The following is a 24,791-nucleotide window of genomic DNA, read 5'->3' as shown; positions in this document are numbered from 1 at the left end:
CAGTTTTGTTTTGGGGGTGTTAGTTTAAAGGGAACCTGTCACCCCCAAAATCGAAGGTGAGCTAAGCCCACCGGCATCAGGGGCTTATCTACAGCATTCTGTAATGCTGTAGATAGGCCCCCGATGTATCCTGAAAGATGAGAAAAAGAGGTTAGATTATACTCACCTGGGCGGGCGGTCTGATTCGATGGGCGTCGCGGTCTGGTCTGGGGCCTCCCATCTTCTTACGATGACGTCCTCGTCTTGTCTTTTCTTTGCCCTGTTGAGGGCAGAGCAAAGTACTGCAGTGCGCAGGTGCTGGGCCTCTCTGACCTTTCCCGGCGCCTGCGCACTGCAGTGCTTTGCTCTGCCCTCAACAGGGCAGACAAAGTACGCCTGCGCAGGCGCCGCAGCGTGAAGACAGGAAGAGGACATTATCCTATGAAGATGGGAGGCACCAGACCGCAATGCCCATCAGACCGGACCGCAACGGGAACGCCCCTGGGTGAGTATAATCTAACTTCTTTTTCTCATCTTTCAGGATACATCGGGGGCTTATCTACAGCATTACAGAATGCTGTAGATAAGCCCCTGATGCCGGTGGGCTTAGCTCACCTTCGATTTTGGGGGTGACAGGTTCCCTTTAAAGTTTGCAAGCAGCAGAGCAGGAGGCTGTGTGCAACCCAGATCTGTGCAGCAAACACAGAGTCGGTGACTTCAAAGGTGGCTGATGCACCCAAGAGACACGGCAGTGCCATTGCCCACTGCAACGAGGTTTTGAACTCTGACTGTATTTCTGGAAAATCGGCTGCTATCTGGAGGATATCACTCCTGTATGTGAGTCTGAAAATAAAGCCACTGTCTTTGTTGAACTTTTTGTGGTCCCTGCCTATCTGTCGCACTGCACCAACGCCGCTGCACTAATGCGGGCAGTGTGAACTGAGGCATACCCAAAGCCAGCTGCATGTTGGTTATTAGGCCTGCAACACTGCAGCCCAAGCCGGCTGACAAAATGGAGGAGGTGTTGAAGCAGTTGGTCCTCCGTCAGCGGCAGAAGCAGGAGTTGTACCAGCAGCAGCAGCTGACGATACAACCTGATGCTGCAACAGTTTGCGGCCCTGAGAGAGGTGCCCTTACCAGCGACACCCGATCTGTTCTGAGGCCTGGTACAAAGTCCACTCAGCACTGAGGAAGATGAGTCCTGAAGACAATATTGAAGCTTTTCTAACCATGTTTGAGTGCACAGCAGAGCGGGAGAGCTTGCTGTTTTCCCAGTGGGTGGAAGTTGTGGTCCCTTTGCTGATGGGAGATGCCTAGAAGGCCTACTTTGACCTCAAGTCAGGACGATGCCCAGGGCTATGAGAAACTGAAAGGTGAGATCCTTGCTCGACTGGTAGTTAACACGTATGGACGGGCGTAACGGGTGTTCCAGTGGTCCTTTGTGGATGGCCGACCAGCTAGGTCTCAGGCATATTACTTGCTGCAGCTAGTAAAAAAATGGCTTCAGCATAAGACCTTAACCCCTTCCCAGATGGTAGAGAGGGTGGTGGTCGATCGGCTGGCGAGAACGCTGCCAGCCGCTATGCAGCGTTGGGTGTTCTAAGGGGATCCCGGCACCCTACACCAGGTGGTCGGTCTGATTGAGCGTTATACGAGCACTCAGGACTTCATACAGGACTCTTCTCCACTACAGATATCCCGCCAGCCCAGGAGTCTGGGAAAGGTCCACGACCCTCTGCTGGGGCAAATCAGTACCGAGCCCGTACTGAGGGGGTACCCTTGAGTGAGGGTGACAAGAGACCCATTTCCCCTAAACTGGTCCTGGGGTCCAGTCGTGCTGCAGCTATTAGGTGTTGATAAATATGGAAATTGCTGTCGATATGGTCCGCGCTGCTGAATAAATGTAGGTCCAGATGTATTTCACATAGAGAATGGTGGTTTATTCAACTCATTTCAAATTCTAATTAATTATCAGGGACTTAACATCCTCCACCACCTAATTAATTTTACATCCATATCTAACGTCCTCCTGCCCGTTCATGAGTCCATTATAACCCCCTTACTCCCATCCAAATTCCCCACCCCATTCATTGTCCTCTTCCCCACCCCATTCATTGTCCTCTTCCCCACCCCACTCATTGTCCTCTCATCCACTTCCATCATTCTCCCACAGGCCCTCATTGTTCTCTCCACCTGCCCCATCATTGTTCTACCTCACCATACCTGTATCCTCTCCACCAGCCCAATCATTGTTCTCCCCCACCCTCATCATTGATTATCCTTCCCCCACCACACCTGTCCTTTCCCCCACCACACCTCAATGTCCTGTCCACCAGCTCCATCATTGTTCTCCCCCCACCACACCTGTGTCCCTTGCACTAGCCCCATCATTGTTCTCCCTGCCCTAATTGTTTTTCCCCACCACACCTCAGTGTCCTCTCCACCAGCCCCATCATTATTGGCCCCACCCTCCTCATTGTTGTCCCCCATGCTACCTTAGTGTCCTCTCCTCTAGCCTCGTAGTTGTCCCCCACCCTCATCATTGTTCTCCCCACCACACCTAACTGTCCTCTCCACCAGCCTCATTATTTCTCCCTCCCCCAACCTCTAAGTATTCTCTCCCTAGTTATTGCTAAAAAAACAAGCTACGGCACTACTCACCTCTCTGTCCGTTCCCTCGCAGCATCGTCATCGCCGGCAGATTTCTTTCTGTGTCAGGAAGAAGAGCGCCAGGCAGGAAGCCGAGGATGGATCCCTGCAGCTCCGCTTCACTACGATTTTCTCCTGTAGCCAGCGGAGCTTCTGGAATCACTGCCTGCCCAACGCACATTAGGGCAATCTGGCCATGGACCCCTCAGAGCCTAGTGCATCAAGATACATGCCAGATTGCCCTCAGCATTAGCTGCCCGGCGGGGGCCCCGGTGCAGTTGCATTGGCGGTATGTCCTCCCCTGCAGTGACTGCACCCGCAGAATAGTGAGTGCAGCTCTGGAGTATAATACAGGATGTAACTCAGGATCAGTAATGTGATGTATGTACACAGTGACTGCACCAGCAGAATAGTGAGTGCAGCTCTGGAGTATAATACAGGAGGTAACTCAGGATCAGTAATGTAATGTATGTACACAGTGACTGCACCAGCAGAATAGTGAGTGCAGCTCTGGGGTATAATGCAGGATGTAGCTCAGGATCAGTAATGTATGTACACAGTGACTGCACCAGCAGAATGTGAGTGCAGCTCTGGAGTATAATACAGGAGGTAACTCAGGATCAGTAATGTAATGTATGTACACAGTGACTGCACCAGCAGAATAGTGAGTGCAGCTCTGGGGTATAATGCAGGATGTAGCTCAGGATCAGTAATGTATGTACACAGTGACTGCACCAGCAGAATGTGAGTGCAGCTCTGGAGTATAATACAGGATGTAACTCAGGATCAGTAATGTAATGTATGTACACAGTGGCTGCACCAGCAGAATACTGAGTGCAGCTCTGGGGTATAATACAGGATGTAACTCGGGATCAGTAATGTAATGTATGTACACTGTGACTGCACCAGCAGAATAGTGAGTGCAGCTCTGGAGTATAATACAGGAGGTAACTCAGGATCAGTAATGTAATGTATGTACACAGTGACTGCACCAGCAGAATAGTAAGTGCAGCTCTGGGGTATAATGCAGGATGTAGCTCAGGATCAGTAATGTATGTACACAGTGACTGCACCAGCAGAATGTGAGTGCAGCTCTGGAGTATAATACAGGATGTAACTCAGGATCAGTAATGTAATGTATGTACACAGTGGCTGCACCAGCAGAATACTGAGTGCAGCTCTGGGGTATAATACAGGATGTAACTCGGGATCAGTAATGTATGTACACTGTGACTGCACCAGCAGAATAGTGAGTGCAGCTCTGAGGTATAATACAGGAGGTAACTCAGGATCAGTAATGTAATGTATGTACACAGTGACTGCACCAGCAGAATAGTGAGTGCAGCTCTGGAGTATAATACAGGATGTAACTCCGGATCAGTAATGTATGTACACAGTGACTGCACCAGCAGAATAGTGAGTGCAGCTCTGGGGTGTAATACAGGATATAACTCAGGATCAGTAATGTATGTACACAGTGACTGCACCAGCAGAATAGTGAGTGCAGCTCTGGGGTATAATACAGGATGTAGCTCAGGATCAGTAATGTAATGTATGTACACAGTGACTGCACCAGCAGAATAGTGAGTGCAGCTCTGGAGGATAATACAGGATGTAACTCGGGATCAGTAATGTAATGTATGTACACTGTGACTGCACCAGCAGAATAGTGAGTGCAGCTCTGGAGTATAATACAGGAGGTAACTCAGGATCAGTAATGTAATGTATGTACACAGTGACTGCACCAGCAGAATATTGAGTGCAGCTCTGGGGTATAATGCAGGATGTAGCTCAGGATCAGTAATGTATGTACACAGTGACTGCACCAGCAGAATGTGAGTGCAGCTCTGGAGTATAATACAGGATGTAACTCAGGATCAGTAATGTAATGTATGTACACAGTGGCTGCACCAGCAGAATACTGAGTGCAGCTCTGGGGTATAATACAGGATGTAACTCGGGATCAGTAATGTAATGTATGTACACTGTGACTGCACCAGCAGAATAGTGAGTGCAGCTCTGAGGTATAATACAGGAGGTAACTCAGGATCAGTAATGTAATGTATGTACACAGAGACTGCACCAGCAGAATAGTGAGTGCAGCTCTGGAGTATAATACAGGATGTAACTCCGGATCAGTAATGTATGTACACAGTGACTGCACCAGCAGAATAGTGAGTGCAGCTCTGGGGTGTAATACAGGATATAACTCAGGATCAGTAATGTATGTACACAGTGACTGCACCAGCAGAATAGTGAGTGCAGCTCTGGGGTATAATACAGGATGTAACTCAGGATCAGTAATGTAATGTATGTACACAGTGACTGCACCAGCAGAATAGTGAGTGCAGCTCTGGAGTATAATACAGGATGAAACTCAGGATCAGTAATGTAATGTATGTACACAGTGACTGCACCAGCAGAATAGTGAGTGCAGCTCTGGAGGATAATACAGGATGTACCTCAGAATCAGTAATGTAATGTATGTACACAGTGACTGCACCAGCAGAATAGTGAGTGCAGCTCTGGGGTATAATACAGGATGTAACTCAGGATCAGTAATGTAATGTATGTACACAGTGACTGCACCAGCAGAATAGTGAGTGCAGCTCTGGAGTATAATACAGGATGAAACTCAGGATCAGTAATGTAATGTATGTACACAGTGACTGCACCAGCAGAATAGTGAGTGCAGCTCTGGGGTATAATACAGGATGTACCTCAGAATCAGTAATGTAATGTATGTACACAGTGACTGCACAAGCAGAATAGTGAGTGCAGCTCTGGAGTATAATACAGGATGTAACTCAGGATCAGTAATGTAATGTATGTACACAGTGACTGCACCAGCAGAATAGTGAGTGCAGCTCTGGATCTGGAATATAACTCCGGATCAGTAATGTAAGGTTCCTCTTTCTGTGTTTTTGTTAAAATGTTTCTTTGATGTGTACTTTTGAAATCCTATAATGTGAGCTATCTTGCACACATGGAGCAGTGGGTCTCTTGTTGATGTGCGTCCCTCCTGGTCACAGGGCACTTTTCTCTGTGTCACCCGCTTTATCTGGGCACAATAGGAAACTGTTCTCTGAGTTCGGTAGAATTTTTGCAGCCTGTTATCTAATAAAGCTTCGGCTTGTTTAAAAAAAAAACCTTGTAGAAAGAGCTGGTAAATTCTGCAGGCAGCAGAGAGACGTACATGGGAGGCAGGGAGCTGATCTCTATATATGAGCAGGAGGGGATGGATCGGTGAGCACTCGGGGGGACACACTATTTGGATCCCATTAGGGACGAGTATCTCTGACCATTCCAGTCCTGTCATCACAGGGGCTATGGGGAAAGATTACTACTCAATTTTGGGCATCGAGAAGGGGGCTTCAGAGGAGGATATCAAGAAAGCTTACAGAAAGCAAGCTCTGAAGTGGCACCCGGACAAGAACAAGTCGGCCCACGCAGAAGAGAAGTTCAAGGAGATAGCAGAAGCCTACGAGGTGTTGAGTGACCCCAAAAAGAGAGAGATCTATGATCAATACGGGGAGGAGGGTAGGTATCATCTTTACGTCTCATCCTTCCCGCATGCAATGGACGACTGATAGTCAAATGGTGCTCCAGGGGTTAATACCTGTATTCCGCACGACTCCCAATAACCCTAGTGGATGGGATATGTTTACGTTTATTTTGTTGCATTATTTCCTTTTGTGGCTGCGGCTTTAAATCGACGTCAGATGGAAACATCCTAGGCTCAGGTTGGACATTTTTGTTGCTATGTTTATAGACGACATCGATTGGGGGGGTGTCGCTATCGTGCGTCAGTAAAAAAGGGATGAGACCCGCTGGTTAATATCGACTGAGCCAGACCCCATGATCCTAGGATTTATCAAAGCAGCTGCTGCAATCATTCAGACTGTTTGCATGGGAGCATGGGTGCCTGCGACATATATGGGCTGGTGTCTAATCTAGTGTTATACCATGTATGAGGACAATAAAATAGCGAGTGACGTCGATCTGATACATCATAATAAGCCGACACTCATCACATGTGTGTTGTATGTATAGTTTGTGCACCACGAAAGGGCCTGATATCAGTGGCTTAGCGCTAGGGGGGTCAGGGGCACGGTTACCCCATGTGCCACAGTCTATGGGATTGCAAAATTTCACCCCAACTCGCTGCTTCCCAGCACTGTCCACCTTGTAAAGTGGTCCGTGCTTGTAAGCATGCAGTGAGTGCTGGTTATGCAGAGCACAACTGATGAGATGAGACTTGCCATCAGCTTCTGTGCTCTGCATAGGCAGCAACTGAAATGACAAAGCTCTGACTAATGAAGTGAGGTTTGTCATCTCAGTACGGAAGGCAGCAAGGAAAAAAGTGAGCAGCCAAGGAACAAAGACACTTGATTGAAATCAATCTTTATTCATTACTGAGAGCTGCTGTTATATTTTTAAACTTAGGGACTGATTTAGGGTTAGGCTCAAGGTAATAAAATTGTTACCTAAAAAATGTAATAAAAAAACTGAAAAACCCATAACAAGTTACAATGCTTTATTTTAACATTTTAGAAATGAAAAAATCTGGAAGGTGAACACAGAAGCCATTATTACATCAGTATTTTTCTTTTGTCGCTATTTTTTTTTCACTGCGATTTATTTATATTTTTCTGTTTCAATAGATTTTTATTTATGTTTCCAAAAAGAAAGAAAAAAAAAAACAAATTTTTTTAACAATAACAAGCTGTGGATGTGGCATATCACTTCTATCTTTTAAGTATATCTTCTCTCAATATTTTACTATACTTAAGACATTATTTATTGCAATGGGAGAGATAGGCAGGGGAAGGGCGAGGAAGGGGGGTTAGAAGGGTAAAGGAATGGGTATATCCAAATCTAGGATACAAACAGGAGTAAATGCTGTATAGTATACAAACAATGTACAGATTTTTTGCATACTTACCACCTAGAGGCATTGACTTGCCACAGATTACAAAATTGCACCTCAGATCAATTTCCGCAGCGTAAAAAAATAGAGGTATGATGTGCGAGGGATTTACATAAGTCTCATCCAGTGAAGTGTAATTTGTGCAACGTGTGAGCTTAGAGTGCCGGTCATTAGCGTCCAATTTTCCCTCTTATGTTTTTCCCTCTGTTCTTCTAAGTATTACACCTTTTTTTTTTTTTTTTTTTTAAATCCACCATACTGTACCAGTGGTATGGGCCTTTTTATTTAGTGCTAATTTTTTATGCTCTTTGCCAAGGGGGCAATGCTCACATGACTCTCTGGGGGCAGGGTCTTAGGGCTGCCCTGCATAAGTACCCTGAAAGCCACGCCCCTGAGGAAAGACCATAAAAGCTAACCCTAATAACAAGAGCCCTATCTCTGGAACCATATGGCTAATTTTGAAAATAGATAAAAAAGAGATTACTGAGGGGAAATGGCAGCAATAAATCAAGAGCCAGTCTTGCCCTCTTCTGAGCTGTTCACAGGTTCCCTTCGAATACACTGTGCAGCCTCAATAATCTAATATAGATATAACAAAATCTACAATGGAAAAATATGAGAAACTAGAAAAATGCACTAAATTCAATTAGATTTTACCTGCATTGTAATAGGACATCTAACAACTAATCCTAGGTGCCAAGTCTTACAGGGTTGGTGCTTGTAAATGTGACGCTAACATAGTATCACATAAGTATAAACAAGGTGATACTGAGCGATGGTAATGTACTCAACACCACATGCTAAATATTAGAAAAGAGACAAAAGTAACCAAAAAGGGTAATAGACAAACTATGGCGGCCGGATGGTTACTACTATGTCATTGTCATAAGCAACAAAAGGAAATCATGGAGCTGGAGAGACGTCCTCGCTCCTGCACGATATGTACAGGACTGCCGTCTCTGGCTCCAGCCGCGGACACTGAGAATCTTACATGATGTCATGAAATTCCTGAATCCTAATTGCAAACAGTGAATACAAGCCATAAGAATACAAGCCATAAGAATACAAGCCATAAGAATACAAGCCATAAGAATACAAGCCATAAGAATACAAGCCATAAGAATACAAGCCATAGGACCGCGTCTCCAGGAGGGGGGCAGCGTTTAACATCTTGCAGATTTTGCAGTGATCCTCAGTGTGCGGCTTCATTATAGCGCTGCGTCGTCAGCTCCCACAGGATCAGTAACACTGTTGGGCTTGTTCTTGTACAATCAGTGAAAAATCATGAAAGCAGATGTAGATTATAACAACATGTAGCAGAACTTATACTCCATATACCCAGGCCTGGTGGAGAATATAACGACATGTAGCTGAACTTATACTCCATATACCCAGGCATGGGGGAGAATATAACGACATGTAGCAGAACTTATACTCCATATACCTAGGCCTGGGGGCAATGCATTTATTGAGGAGCCCCTACTTATCAGTATCTGCTGGGCCTCCATATTTGCTGCTGGAGAAACATTGTCTCCATGTTGCATTTTAACGTTTCAATTCTTTTGATTAGTGGGGGTAAGTAGTGTTAGGGCAATGTGGAAGCTATTTATCATATTTCCCATTTGTAATCCCAGCTGTCCGTATAAGCTAAGCACATCGCCTTGTAGTGGAGATCGCCCCTATTAAAATCAGCTTTATGGTTCCAATCTGTGTCTGTTCTGCAGAAACTGAAGTTTAATGATACATGCTAATTAGTATGTTTGGTGCACCCTGGGTGTGGCCAAGAGGCTCAGTGCACCTTTCTGCCCACCGGCTTGGCATGTCCTCGCCTCCCTCACTGGTAATTGACAGTACTAGCTTGCCTAAGCTTTCTCTGCAGACATTGCTTCTCCAGGCATGCCAGTGGTGTCAATAGTTTTGAGCCTATGAGCGCTGCTCTGGAGCTGGCCGGACCGCTAGATCCTCGCGGCTTCAGTGGTCTGGCCAGCTGCAGGACCATGCCATAGGCCCGAACTGTCAATCATTGCACCGCCCCGCCTCTTGAAGAAATTCTGTTGAGACAACCCCTTTAAGTTCTGTCACCATTAAATTAAAGCAGAAAACAAAATCCTGCATTTTTGTAATATCCATGGAAACGTTAATTGCGACAAATGAAGAATTATTCGGCTGTCGTTGCGATCACTGATCTCCTTGACAACTACAGTTTTGGCAAATCCTCAGTATAAAAGGCAAATCACTGTTCACAGCTTCTGTATACAGGTAAATCTTTCATGCATGAGAAAAATGGTGGGGAGATTAACCAAATCTGGTGCAAGAGGAACGTGGGGCAGGAATCCAAGGGACTCTCAGACCCCCTAAGGCCTTCCCGACCTCTGCCCACCCTTCCTGTAGGGGACAGGGTCAGAATGCTAATTTAGCACATCTGTGCCCATGGCCGCCCAGCTACCTGGCGCCAGTCGGGGATATATGGTGGTGTGTGATACAACCGCAATTATCAGACAAGTCGCGCCACCAAAAACAATTGTGCACCTCTTCTGCAACTTACAGTCATGCCTATTATGGAGCCTGGATTTTACTGTAAAAAAAACAACAAATATTATTGTCTATGAGACTATTCCAGAAAGCTTTTTTGGATATTTACAGAACGTCTCCATATACATTGAGTAAGATTTATATGTATAGGGTGGGACAACTTACTTAAACTCTTCCAGTAAATCCTTCTAGCTTGTCTTGCTGACTGTCTCCTTTGCAAACCCAATGTTTCCAGTTACGCTATCGGCCAATAAAACAATTCAGGTAGCTATGTAATAGCCGCCCAAACCAAAAGTGAAAGGTGTTCCCGGGAGGGGTGAATATTCCCAGGACGAGCTGTCAGGGTTTGGGATGGAACTTAAAACACCCCAGAAATGTTGGCAGCAATACTGTAGGGGTACAGAGCTTGTATTCAGATAGGACCCCATTGTAATAAATGACGTGATTATAGGGGGGCCCAGGATAATAAAGTTTTGATTCTGGCAGACACATGCAGTATATGCTATAGCCTTGATCCCCTGATTTATGGCTGTTTTGTATACAGCCCCGTACTCTCAGACGTGGAATGTGGTTTTCTGTCTGCGCCACCCACTCAGTGTTATTCTAGGAAATGCCAGGGCTGGAGCCATATGTTTCATTCCATCTCCAGTCTCTTTGGCATTGTGGCTGAGCTGCATTGACATGGTCATCACTGTACAGTCACATACACAGTTAAAATGTGGTTCCATTTTGGACCCCTCCCAAATAAGGAGCGGTCCCTGCTGTTTCGTCACCCACAGATACAAGTGCTCGCTGTTTGGAGAAGGCGTACAAAATGCTAGACCTTTTATTAGGAGGGTCAGTAATCGGCAGCGCTTTGGATGCAGCACATGTCCGCTCCGTCTGAAGCGCTGCCGGCTATTGAACGCAGGTGAATCCTCTGTGGTCACCTGAACCGCGCGGAATCAGCACGTCCTATACATTGTACGGGTGACATTTATCTTGCGGAGACTCGTGTCTCTGCAAGATAAATTGACATGCTGCAGTCTGAAAAGATGCGCCGCATGTTCATCTCCGCAGGAAAGCCGCGGTCGCCGGTGTATGCAGAGTGGACATGGGATTTATTGAAATCCCATCCACTATGCTGTAACATCTGGACGCTGCAGAGGTACGCAGCGTCCAACCTGCAGAGCTTACTGACCGTGTGCACATACCCGGAAGGCCATGGTCTCTGTGGTCGATATTTGTGCACTCTTGCTACAAGCTAAGATCTGATTTGTATTGCTACTTTCCTAAATATTACCGCCACACTGTTGCAGACTGCCCTTGATTTGCATTTGCACTATGAACTCTTTAAGGCCTGTAGCATCATGTTTGCAGTCGCCATGTTTGGAGCTAATTGCAGAACAAGCATTGAGTGCTTTTACCCTTTCAGCAGTCGTCTTCTTACTGGTGATGTATCAAATGCTCGTAGTAATAGCTGTTTAATATGGCAGTCTATCTGCTGCTTGTTCATTGCCGAAACTGGAGAAGACCTGAGGTTGGGCAGGTTAAAATGCACAAAATGATGCCAACATATTTGACACAAGATGAGCAAATTTTATGTGACCAATGTAGTGCAGCGGGGTTGGTGCAGTGCAAACAGATAGGCAGGGACCACATAAAAGTTCAAAGCAAATGTCTTTAATGTCCAAAGAAACTCACAAATGGAAAGCAAATGGTATCCTTCGATTCGCAGCCAGGGCGTCAAGACAGTCCGTATCCGAGACCCGTTGCCGTGGGCAACTTCACCGCCGTGTCACGCTGAGGGGTGCCAGGCATTTTTGCTTCACTCTGCTCCGTGATACTTCACACAAGCTGGATGTTGCTGAGCCACCTGCCCTGCAGTTTACAAACCAAGACTGACATACCCAACCTTTACGATAGGGTTTTTAAATGGAATCTGTGGCCATGGGCCACTTGTAAGACCCGGCTGGCGGGAGCAAACCGCCCCACTACCATCCTGTAGTTCGCTCCAAAAATAAAAACCCTTAATGGGTTTTCCTAAACATTGCCTTGGCCAAATAACTTGACCAGGTCCATACTTTTATTTTGCACTGCAGCCACAGCTATGCCTGCGACTGCAATGCTCTCCAGCCACCTCAATACGTTTCTATGCGCATCCTGGGGGACACATAACGACCCTCACATATGATCCCCCTCACTGCCTCACACCAAGAAGTGGAATAAAGTGAGTGGCAGCAGATTTATCATCTCATCAGCCCGTGATGTATGTGCATCGAGTCAGAACCTAATAATAAACTTTCCCCAGCAGATGAAAGCGTCATTCCTATAGTCTTCATTGCCATGGTTACTTTCATCATACTTTCATGCTGATTACTTTGTATTTTCTTACCTTCTGTTCCATACTTGACACTTATGTGTTTCTGTAAGTTTGAGATGCAGAATGAGGCTGAGAACATAAGTAGCAACAAACACAATCGGAGCAGCATGGGGTTATGGGGTATGACCTATCTGATATTATGTATTTGGAGGGACCGGTCAGCACATTTTTACATTTGTCCCCCTGCAAAAATGTTACCTTTTTGTAGAGATCCAATGTGCCGGTCATGAGAAATTCCGCGTGGACGGTCCATGTAATTGGGAGAAGCTCGGGTGCATTGTCGCCTCCAGTGCTTCCTGCAGCAGAGCCAGTCTCGCCTCTGACGCAGCACAGTGTCTCTGTAGATGCTCCCCGACTATGGACCCAAACCTTGCAGAGGTGGCCGGTAACCTAGACATCAAATGGAAAACTATGAAATTAAATATACCGCTTAAATGGAGAGGATTTTAATTAGAAGTGAATGGAATAATTACTTGTTTTTACACGCACTTTGAAATTTTAACCATTAACAAACATGCGAAAAACCCCTGTAAAGACGAGCTCTCACTGGATTTTTTTATTTTTTTTATTTTAACTGAGAACCATTTCCAATTTCTGATTCTGAAACAGTTTTCCTTTTCCATTTGTGCCTCTCCATTCCAAAACTATGCCTCCTGGTAATAATGATGCAAAGACCATCTCTGTGGGCACGGACGTTTTTTGACTGGCTAGTATCAGAAAAGAAACTGCAAACACCCACAGAAAAGTTCTGTGCTACACGCCCCGTTGTTGAAGGGAAAATTTGCTCCATTATTACCGGGGAACATAACTTTGGACGGGATCGGAACAGAAGAAAAACTGTTCCGGAATCAATGGAGCAGCTGAAATTGGAGGATGTAAAATTAACAGAAAATCCAGTGAAAGGTCTTCTTTAAAGATGCTTTCAGTATCGTGCTAAGTTCTGACTCAGAATGCTGCATTAGAAGAAAATAGGCAGAGGTCAACAATCTCTGCAGGACCTGCAGATATGCTTGAAGAAGGTGCATGTAGACTAGCTCAAAATCAGGGAACCATCTCGTTCCCACCTATCCGTCCAGACATGATGACGATCACCGAATGAACGAGAAAAGCGATCTCTCGTTGGTGATTGGATGGTTTATGCCTCCACAAAAAGCATCATTATCGGTAGCACATCGTCCAGTGTAACCAGATGTGCTGCCGATAACATGATGCTGTAAGGGAAGGGGGCATAACGATGGTATTAGTAATTGTTCTTGTCACATCTGGGCTTGTTGGTCCGTGTAAACAGACCAGTAAATAAGCAACATCAACATATATATATATAGTGGATCGGCGCTTGTTAACGGGCCCAGGTCGGCCCATCTGAATGTACCTAGATGTGTCTCTCTCCATTGAAAACACATGTTGGCTGAGCAGAGAGCTCATTGCCGTCAACTGAATGAACGTTGTGCCAACAGCCATTTCATGTGCATCGCCACATTCGGGAGACTCTCTAGGGCGTGGAGGGAACACCTGATGGGAGCTGTTGGGTGAAAAAAAAGGTAGTGAATATTGGATTTCAACATGTCCAATCTTTGGTCCACCCAGGAGTTAAGCCCCTGTCTCTCTTCTCACTCAAAAACATGAACGCTCGACTTATTGTGCACGTTTCTAGACGGGAATATCTGTTGCCCAATTGTTGGTCAACTACTGCATCTAACAGCCCATCCTGTGACTGCTTTCACCCAATTTCTTTGATCAGAAAGTTTGACCTTTGCGTTATTGGGAAGAGTCCAGAAATGACATTGTATCAAAATCCTGTTAGAATCTTGCAATAATGTTTTTCTATCATTAATTCTAGGACTTAAAGGAGGACCTGGGGCACAAAATGGACACGGAGGAAACTTCCACTACACGTTTCATGGAGATCCACACGCCACTTTTGCTGCATTTTTCGGTGGAGCAAACCCATTTGAAATCTTCTTCGGAAGACGAATGCCCAGCGGTCGGGACGACGAGGACATGGAGTTGGATGGTGATCCTTTCAGCTCATTTTCTAGCTTTGGCATGAATGGGTTTCCAAGAGAAAAGAACCAGGTTGGTCAGATACGACGCAAACAGGATCCCCCAATAATCCACGAGCTGAAAGTGTCTCTAGAGGAGATATACCACGGATGCACTAAAAGAATGAGAATCGCCAGGAAGAGGATGAATCCTGATGGAAGAACAGCACGGACTGAGGATAAGATCCTGACCATCGAGATAAAGAAAGGATGGAAAGAAGGCACCAAAATCACATTCCCCAAAGAGGGAGACGAGGCGCCCATGACCATTCCTGCCGATGTAGTATTTGTCATAAAGGACAAGCCCCATGCACATTTTAAGAGGGACGGCTCGAACATTGTGTGCCCTTTACAGATCAGCCTACGAGAGGTAAGATTTATGGTTGCCACTTTGTTAGTTATAACTCTTTTGTCTAGACGACTTTGTTTTATCAGAGTGAGGACTGTGACTTTTCGGGGGACAGACTTGATCATAGGGAAGTGTTGCACGGACATTTTTTTGTATGATACTAATCTGACGCCATGGTTGAAGGGCACTTCTCCAAAGTCCGAGACCTATACAGCGATCCCTCCTGGCCGAGCTCGTAGTGCACAAAGGACAAACGTTGTAGACACAGGATGGGAAGTAGTTTACATAAAGTGACTTTAAGAAATAATATCCTGAGAACGATTCAAAAAATATGTAGATGACAGGCTTGTAATATGGGGGGAAACATTGGACTCAATGGTCCTTCTATTGCCGTATGTGTTGTCTACAGCCGTATGTTGTAACATAAGTCAATCGCTACCTTGTCGGGGACTAAGACTTGAATCGGAGGGTCTGAAAATGAAAACTGATCACATGAAGCGGAGGACGCAGTGAGAGAACGCCCGAGGGCCGGCCATTTGGTCACACAAAGGCTTGCTTCTCTGGATAGAATAAGTGTGTTTTGCACATACAGACGTCTTGTGTGCAGTCACCGTCCATCGTCACGTCCGCTCCAACCACCAGTAAAATCAGGGGCTCATTTTGACTGCAGAACTGGTTTTACTGGTTTACGCTCTCAAAGAGTCACTGTTTGCGTCTAATTTACAGGGTTTTTTTATATGATGTATGCAGTGAGTAGTTGTAACGCATGATCCTAATAGAGGATGTCAAACAGGTTTACATATGAGACCTCTGTATACAGCGCCGTACTCCGTACAGAATGTTATACCTGAACTGAGAGGTGTAGCTAGAGGTTCATCTCAGGGGAGCTAAATATCTGAGTGGCCCCTAACCCGTAACCCTGATTACAGCTATGGTGACACGTCGTAATATTGGATGTAAGAGAACCTCAGCAGATAACCGAGCTGTTACTGAAATAAATCACTATACAAAGGCCAACTCTGATATTGCCACCATATAGTGCCCACGTAGTGGTAGATACCGGTCCTGCCGAACATGTAATAGGTCACAGCACAGTTATAGATGGTGACTTACAGCTGATGTTCTATCTGATGGAGTCGCTCACTTTTCCCATCTGGCCCAGACCGACATGACAACTTCTCCAGTGCAGAGATTACAGCACAGTCACAATAACCAGAGTGCCCTTATAACAATAAGTGCCCATTTAACATTGCTAATGTCCACTGAGACTTCCCCTGTACAGCCCCACTACACAGTCTGTCACTATAACTCCCTTATACACAGTATGATGTAACTACAGCTCCACTATAGACTGCATAATGCCCCAAAAACTATATGATGCCTCCACAGTAGCCTCCACACTACATAATGGCCTCTTAGTAGCCACCACACTGTTTGATTGCTCCCACACTGTATGATGGCCCCCTCACTTTATGACGGTCCCTACAGTAGTCGCTAACCTGTATGATGACCTACACAGTAGTCCAAACAGTATATTGTCCCCCTTAGTAGCCACCATTCTGTAAGATGGCCCCCTTAAAAGACATCACTCTGATGGCCCCATTAGAAGCTCCAACTCTGTAGGAGGGCCCCTTATCAGCCACCACTCTGTAGGGGGGCCCTTATCAGCCCACACTGTGTAGGAAGGCCCCCTTATCAGCCCACACTCTGTAGGATGGCCCTCTTATCAGCCCCCACTCTGTAGGAAGGCCCCCTTATCAGCCCACACTCTGTAGGAGGACCCCCTTATCAGCCCCCACTATGTAGGAAGGCCACCTTATCAGCCCCCACTCTGTAGGAAGGCCCCCTTATCAGCCTCCACTCTGTAGGAAGGCCCCCTTTTCAGCCCCCCACTCTGTAGGAAGGCCCCTTATCAGTCCCCACTCTGTAGGAAGGCCCCCTTATCAGCCCCCACTCTGTAGGGAGGCCCCCTTATCAGCCAACACTGTGTAGGAGGGCCACCTTATCAGCCCCCACTCTGTAGGGGGGCCCCCTTATCAGCCCCACTGTAGGAATGCCCCCTTATCAGCCCCCACTCTGTAGGAAGGCCCCCTTATCAGCCCCCACTCTGTAGGAAGGCCCCCTTTTCAGCCCCCACTCTGTAGGAAGGCCCCCTTATCAGTCCCCACTCTGTAGGAAGGCCCCCTTATCAGCCCCCACTCTGTAGGAAGGCCCCCTTATCAGCCCCCACTCTGTAGGAAGGCCACCTTATCAGCCCCCACTCTGTAGGAAGGCCCCCTTATCAGCCCCCACTCTGTAGGAAGGCCCCCTTTTCAGCCCCCCACTCTGTAGGAAGGCCCCCTTATCAGTCCCCACTCTGTAGGAAGGCCCCCTTATCAGCCCCCACTCTGTAGGAGGGCCTCCTTATCAGCCCCCACTCTGTAAGGGGGCCCCCTTATCAGCCCCCACTCTGTAGGAAGGCCCCCTTATCAGCCAACACTGTGTAAGGGTACCGTCACACATTGAAATTTCCATCGCTACGACGTTACGATTCGTGACGTTCTAGCGATATCGTTACGATATCGCTGTGTCTGACACGCTACTGCGATCAGACACCCTGCTGAGAATCGTACGTCGTAGCAGATCGTTTGGAACTTTCTTTCGTCGCTTGATCACCCGCTGACATCGCTGGATCGTTGTGTGTGACAGCGATCCAGCGATGTCTTCGCTTGTAACCAGGGTAAACATCGGGTAACTAAGCGCAGGTCCGCGCTTAGTAACCCGATGTTTACCCTGGTTACAAGCGTAAACGTAAAAAAACAAACCGTACATGCTCACCCGTCGGTGTCCTTCAGGTCCCTTGCCGTCTGCTTCCTGCTCTGAGTGCCGGCCGGAAAGTGAGAGGCTGCGCTCTGCTCTCACTGTACGGCTGCACTCAGAGCAGGAAGCAGACGGCAAGGGACCTGAAGGACACCGACGGGTGAGCATGTACTGTTTGTTTTTTTACGTTTACGCTTGTAACCAGGGTAAACATCGGGTTACTAAGCGCGGACCTGCGCTTAGTTACCCAATGTTTACCCTGGTTACCCGGGGACTTCGGCATCGCTCCAGCGCCGTGATTGCAACGTGTGACCGCAGTCTACGACGCTGGAGCGATGACTATACGACGCTGCGACGTCACGAATCGTGCCGTCGCAGCGATGAAAATTTCAATGTGTGACGGTACCCTAGGAGGGCCACCTTATCAGCCCCCACTCTGTAGGAAGGCCCCCTTATCAGCCAACACTGTGTAGGAAGGCCTCCTTATCAGCCCCCACTCTGTAGGGGGGCCCCCTTATCAGTCCCACTGTAGGAATGCCCCCTTATCAGCCCCCACTCTGTAGGAAGGCCCCCTTATCAGCCCCCACTCTGTAGGGGTGCCCCCTTATCAGCCCCCACTCTGTAGGAGGGCCTCCTTATCAGCCCCCACTCTGTAAGGGCCCCGTCTCACTACGATTTACCAACGATCACGACCAGCGATACGACCTGGCCGTGATCGTTGGTAAGTCGCTGTGTGGTCGCTGGGGAGCTGTCACACAGACCGCTCTCCCCAGCGACCAACAATCAGGGGAACGACTTCGGCATCGTTGAAACTGTCTTCAACGATGCCGAAGTCCCCCTGCAGCACCCGGGTAACCAGGGTAAACATCGGGTTACTAAGCGCAGGGCCGCGCTTAGTAACCCGATGTTTACCCTGGTTACCAAAAAAAACAAACAGTACATACTCGCCTTTCGGTGTCCAGGTCCCTTGCCGTCTGCTTCCTGCTCTGACTGAGCAGCCGTACAGTGAGAGCAGAGCGCAGCGGTGACGTCACTGCTGTGCTCTCACTTCTCACTGTACGGCCGGCAGTCAGTGAGAGCAGGAAGCAGACGGCAAGGGACCTGACGGACATCAGAAGGCGAGTATGTACTGTTTGTTTTTTTTTACATTTACGCTGGTAACCAGGGTAAACATCGGGTTACTAAGCGCGGCCCTGCGCTTAGTAACCCGATGTTTACCCTGGTTACCAGTGAAGACATCGCTGGATCGGTGTCACACACACCGATTCAGCAATGTCAGCGGGGCCTCAACGACCAAAAAAAGGTCCAGGCCATTCCGACACGACCAGCGATCTCGCAGCAGGGGCCTGATCGCTGGTACGTGTCACACATAGCGAGATCGCTATGGAGGTCGCTGTTGCGTCACAAAACTTGTGACTCAGCAGCGATCTCGCTAGCGATCTCGCTATGTGAGACGGGGGCTTTAGGGGGCCCTGTGACTAAAAGTAGCAATTCTGGCATTTCGATGTTAACATGCAGATTGAATAATGTTATATTTTGATAGATCGGACATTTGAGGACTTGATTATTCCCAATATGTTTATTTATTTTCTTTTTTTTTATTGGGAAAAGGATGATACAACAAACTTTTATTCATAGTTTCTTAATATTTTTTAATTTTTTTTTTACCTTTTTTCCTAGCAATCCTCTTAGGGCTGGAACCTGCAATCATTTTGTCGCTTGTACTTTATATACTTTGTCATTCCTGTATACAGTAAAATTTGTGATCTCTCATAAAGTGCAAGCCACCGGCTTGGTTGATAGCAGCACAAAGATGGCCACTATGTGGGGGGCTTAAGCAGGCCATCAAATGCCATAACGATCCATCAGCACCCCGCTGTTGCTTTGTGAGGGGTGAGGAGGATGATGGTGGCATTTAAGTACCTCAGTCCGGTTGGCGTGCCGATTCAGGAGGCCAAGATTGGTCCGTCACTAGGACCCTTTCAGCTAGGAGGGTTGTTCCATCAGAGTCCCGGCATCTCGTGCATTCAGCCGGTCATCGCAGGTCACACAGCTGGTGGAGGAAGCCAGGGATGACATATTACATGGCGGCCACTGAGATGTATATCTATCTATAATACTAGGAAGGTTCGAGTCCGCCAGATCGGGAACGTATGTATTCATTGCCTGCGGTTTATGTAACGTGTTTTCTGTGTTTCCAGGCTTTGTGTGGCTGCTCCATTACTGTGCCCACCTTGGACAACTGCAACATCCCCATGACCATAAATGAAGTTATTAAGCCGGGAATGAGACGAAGGATTATTGGGTACGGACTCCCTTTTCCAAAAAGCCCTGATCAACATGGAGACCTTCTGATCGAGTTCGAAGTCATTTTCCCGGACAGCATTCCACAGTCATCAAAGGAGATCCTGAAACGGCACCTGCCTGCGTCCTAGACGAGGCCAAAAGCACCAAGTGGTCTCCGAACAGACTCCTCAATCCTAGAACGTGCGACCAGCCGTCCATCCGCACTACCCCAGTGTCTGGAGGGCTGGATGTGGGCAGTATATAACCCTGCGGAGGACGTTTTCTGCTGTTGCCATTTTTGGGGGGTTGCACAGGCCTACTAATGACGGCTGTTTACTGTAGGGGCATTTCTGTTATTACGGAGCTGGTCATTATATCAGGAAGCTTGCAAGTAGCACAATAATGGTGATGACGCAATCAATGCATAGCGGTAGTTCTTATATATTAGATTGGCGGTATATTCGGCATCAGACTTCATCCCGCACGGCCTTAAACAAGCGTCGGTGTTACGTGAGTTTCACAGCTTTGCGCATTTATCAAATAGGGAGAATACGTTTTTTTCTCACAATGCGGCATTAGCTTTTCTTCTGTAACAATCCCGTGAGCGCCCGGGTCAGGCCCTTTCGCACGGCCCCATACAGACTGATAGGAATAGTCCCCATGCAGTTTGCATATCATCGGCAGCACATCTCCTGTTTACATGGGGAGCTCTGCTATTTGAGGGCCGGCAGAAGTGATCCATTCATCTTTTCATTATCGGGAATGGATGTCCTTATGAATTCAGATATAACCCATTTATAGGCCTATAAGAAGTTCACAGCGGAGCGTGAGTGGCCACAACCTCGTGTAATGTGCCGGACGGGCCCTTGCTCGTGATTCCGCTCACGGTGGCTTTGCTTCAGATGAGGCGCTTGGCTTGAACGTTACAGATACGCCATATTACTGTCTCTTTGTACTCTTTTGATCCAAACTTCTACTTCTTATGTGCACCTTCTTCACTAGAAGATTCTTATGCAGTAGCTACGAGACCTGGACTGTATCTGCTCGTGTAGCTTCCCTCCGCTCCACCTGCCCTCTGCAACTGACCTATAATGGATGGAAACTAACCCCCAAATAATATAGGCTAGCCTCTTCTCACCTGAGCCACCTGCAAACCTAGCCCCTAACTACCCGCACTGGCACGGCTCTGCAGACACTGCACACACAATACACGGAGCATCAGTCTAGGCCGGGGCGGCGTTGGTCTTATTGTGGCCCACACTTCTGTTAAAGAGATTGTGTGAAAAGCTCCCAATTCTGTGCCCCGTTTTGTCCATAGTCCTGATTTAGTGTTGCAGCATTCATGGAGCTGATCTGCCGTCCATAAACATGAGGGCTGGACGGATTACAGGACCCCCCTCCAATCTCAGTTTTGGCTGCACCCCCTGAGCCTGTGGATTTCATCAGGAAAGGATGACCATCTAATGCCAGGGAAAGAAGGGCAGGTCATGTTGAATTAGGTTTCTGGCACTGACTTCCATTCTATCCATTTAGAATACATGCACTCTCAGGTGAGGTGAGCGTGCATGTGTATGTGGAGGTCATCCAGAAATAGGTAGTGTTCTGGCTCTCAGCTATTAAAACTGCTTGGCAAGCTTTAGTATCCATTTTTATTTAAAGTGCAACTAAGGTTTTAAAAGTTTTTTTATATGCTGTAGTCAATGCCGTAATTAGAGTTCAATGCACGCCGATGCAAAATGTGGTCCCCCCCTTCCCTTTGCATGTTGGTCAGATGTATGGTCTTTATAGTGTTCTTAATCCCATGAAGACATAAGCGTTGCCCCTCTTCATTATGTAGTAATGTCTCCCATCCTGTACTAATGTACTCCATCCTGGGCCCCTTCCATGTATATATGTCCACAATCCTGGTAGATATATACCTGGAAGCGTCTCAGGATGGGGGATATGTCCCTCATCCTGGTATATGTGTCCCTTATTCTGCGCCCCATCCTCACTTCTTGGCATATATGTCCCTCATCTTGGCATATATGTCTCCTATCCAGGTATATATGCCCCAATCACTGGACCCATCCTGGTATATATATCCCCTCTGTGCCCATCCTGGTATATAAGTCCTCCATCCTGATATATATGTCCCCCATCCTGGGCCCACCCTGGTATATATGTCACACATCCTGGTATATATGTCCTCTATCCTGTGCCCATCCTGGTATAGATTTCCCACATCCTGGTATATATGTCCCCCCATCCTGGGCTCTCCCTGGTATATATGTCACACATCCTGGTATATATGTCCTCTATCCTGTGCCCATCCTGGTATATATGTCCCCCATCCTGGTATAGATTTCCCACATTCTGGTATATAAGTTCTCCATCCTGATATATATGTCCCCCATCCTGGGCCCATCCTGGTATATATGTCACACATCCTGGTATACATGTCCCCCATCCTGGTATATTTGTCCTCATCCTGGTATATATATCCCCCATCCTGGTATTTATGTCTCCCATCTTGGTATATATGTCACCTGTCCTGGTATATATATCCCCATCCCGGGCCCATCCTGGTATATATGTCTCCCATCCTGGTATATGTATGTCCTCATCCTGGTGTATATGTCCCCCACCCTGGAATATACAGTATGTCCCCCATCCTGATATATATGTCCTCTATCCTTTTCCCATCCTGGTATATATGTCCTTATCCTGGTATTTATGTCTCCCATCTTGGTATATATGTCCCCCATCCTGGTATATATGTCCGTCATCCTGGGCCCATACTGGTATACATGTCCCCCATCCTGGTATATGTATGTCCTCATCCTGGTGTATATGTCCCCCATCCTGGAATATATGTCCCCCATCCTGATATATATGTCCTCTATCCTTTTCCCATCCTGGTTTATATGTCCTTAATCTGGTATACATGTCCCCCATCCTGGTATATATGTCCCCCATCCTGGTATATATGTCCGTCATCCTGGGCCCATACTGGTATACATGTCCCCCATCCTGGTATATGTATGTCCTCATCCTGGTGTATATGTCCCCCATCCTGGGCCCATACTGGTATACATGTCCCCCATCCTGGTATTTATGTCTCCCATCTTGGTATATATGTCACCCGTCCTGGTATATATATCCCCATCCCGGGCCCATCCTGGTATATATGTCTCCCATCCTGGTATATGTATGTCCTCATCCTGGTGTATATGTCCCCCACCCTGGAATATACAGTATGTCCCCCATCCTGATATATATGTCCTCTATCCTTTTCCCATCCTGGTATATATGTCCTTATCCTGGTATTTATGTCTCCCATCTTGGTATATATGTCCCCCATCCTGGTATATATGTCCGTCATCCTGGGCCCATACTGGTATACATGTCCCCCATCCTGGTATATGTATGTCCTCATCCTGGTGTATATGTCCCCCATCCTGGAATATATGTCCCCTATCCTTTTCCCATCCTGGTTTATATGTCCTTAATCTGGTATACATGTCCCCCATCCTGGTATATATGTCCCCCATCCTGGTATATATGTCCGTCATCCTGGGCCCATACTGGTATACATGTCCCCCATCCTGGTATATGTATGTCCTCATCCTGGTGTATATGTCCCCCATCCTGGGCCCATACTGGTATACATGTCCCCCATCCTGGTGTATATGTCCTCTATCCTTTTCCCATCCTGGTATATTTTTCTCCATCCTAGTATATATATCACCCATTCTGCTGTTGTAAAAAAAGAAAAATGACCCTACTCACCTTCCTCCGCTCCCACACAATGCGGCGTCCTCCTCTTTAGGTGGCGCAGAAGCCGGCAGCTGACTTTAGCGTGCGAGCGACGGGCAGCGCATGACGGACTTCCACTATGACACCAGCTGCCAGTCTGATTGGCAGCAGCTTGTATTGTGGTGCTGGGATCCGGCGGGTCTACACAACATTCAAGCGGCTACAACATATACAGAAACCTTTAAAAGTTTAGTAAACGGCACACATGCACGGCTGGTGGACGCGTCAGGAATGTATTTACCTTTTTGCTCGCACTCAGGGACGTCATTCGCTCGTAGCCCAAACACCATGAAGTTCTGGCGGCTGCCGCTGTTCTGCACCCGCTGAATGCTCATCGCTCCGGAGGAATCGTGTTAGGGAGGATACAATGCACTTTACAATAAAAAGATATATATTTTGTTACATGAGTATTAGAAAGCGGTGGCGGTATTCTGCGCCTCGCTGGAGTCTATGTCCCGGGTTCATAGGTGGAAGGGGCTGAGAATGAATCTTCTGTGCCTTGTTTTATTAAAAGTCTTTGCTTCATTGATTTTCAGACTCTGAAGGTTTTTATAAGATTATTATATGTTTCATTGTTTTTCTTCTCAAGGACGGCAGATGCCTTAATATTAGTATCTGTATCTCACTGCAGTCATAATTCTGAAATCAGCGACCACAGACATTCCTGAATGGGAAGGATAGGTGTCAGATTATAGGAGATTCTGAATTATTGGACGGCTCCAGCACAATAGAATAAACTTAAAAAGGGAAAGGGCAACATCTGTTCGTTCCTAGGACTGTCCATAGTGGCCAAGTAACACTTCATTTATATGGCTGTCTGGAATTTTCAAGTTTAAAGGGGTTGTCCACTTTGAAAAAAAAGCAGTTGGATGAGACAAATCGTACAAAAATATATATATTTCTAATATATACATTAAAAAGTTTTTACCCTTTGCCCTTGTTTTTCTGCCTCGGAAGTTGTTTAGATCTTGGTTTCTCGGACATAGGATCCTGCGACCTTTCCCTTCCTGGTTGTGATGTCATCGGGTCAGGTGACCACTGCTTTAGTCCTTCTTCTTTGGTCAT

The 24,791-nt window shown here is 46.9% G+C and overlaps 1 protein-coding gene across 1 annotated transcript; it reads left to right on the top strand.

Moving 5' to 3' along the window:
* The first annotated feature begins 5,802 nt into the window (after positions 1 to 5,802).
* DNAJB4 (DnaJ heat shock protein family (Hsp40) member B4) lies at positions 5,803 to 24,390 on the top strand. The gene is given in 4 exon segments (XM_077278052.1): positions 5,803 to 6,168; positions 14,293 to 14,864; positions 19,844 to 19,973; positions 19,976 to 24,390. Coding segments are annotated over 4 exon segments (1,236 nt in total). The 5' UTR covers positions 5,803 to 5,852; the 3' UTR covers positions 20,194 to 24,390.
* The last annotated feature ends 401 nt before the right edge of the window (positions 24,391 to 24,791 follow it).

Source organism: Ranitomeya variabilis, chromosome 8 (assembly GCF_051348905.1).
Source record: "Ranitomeya variabilis isolate aRanVar5 chromosome 8, aRanVar5.hap1, whole genome shotgun sequence".
Classification (NCBI taxonomy): Eukaryota; Metazoa; Chordata; class Amphibia; order Anura; family Dendrobatidae; genus Ranitomeya; species Ranitomeya variabilis.
This window is presented reverse-complemented; position numbering and strand designations above follow the sequence as displayed.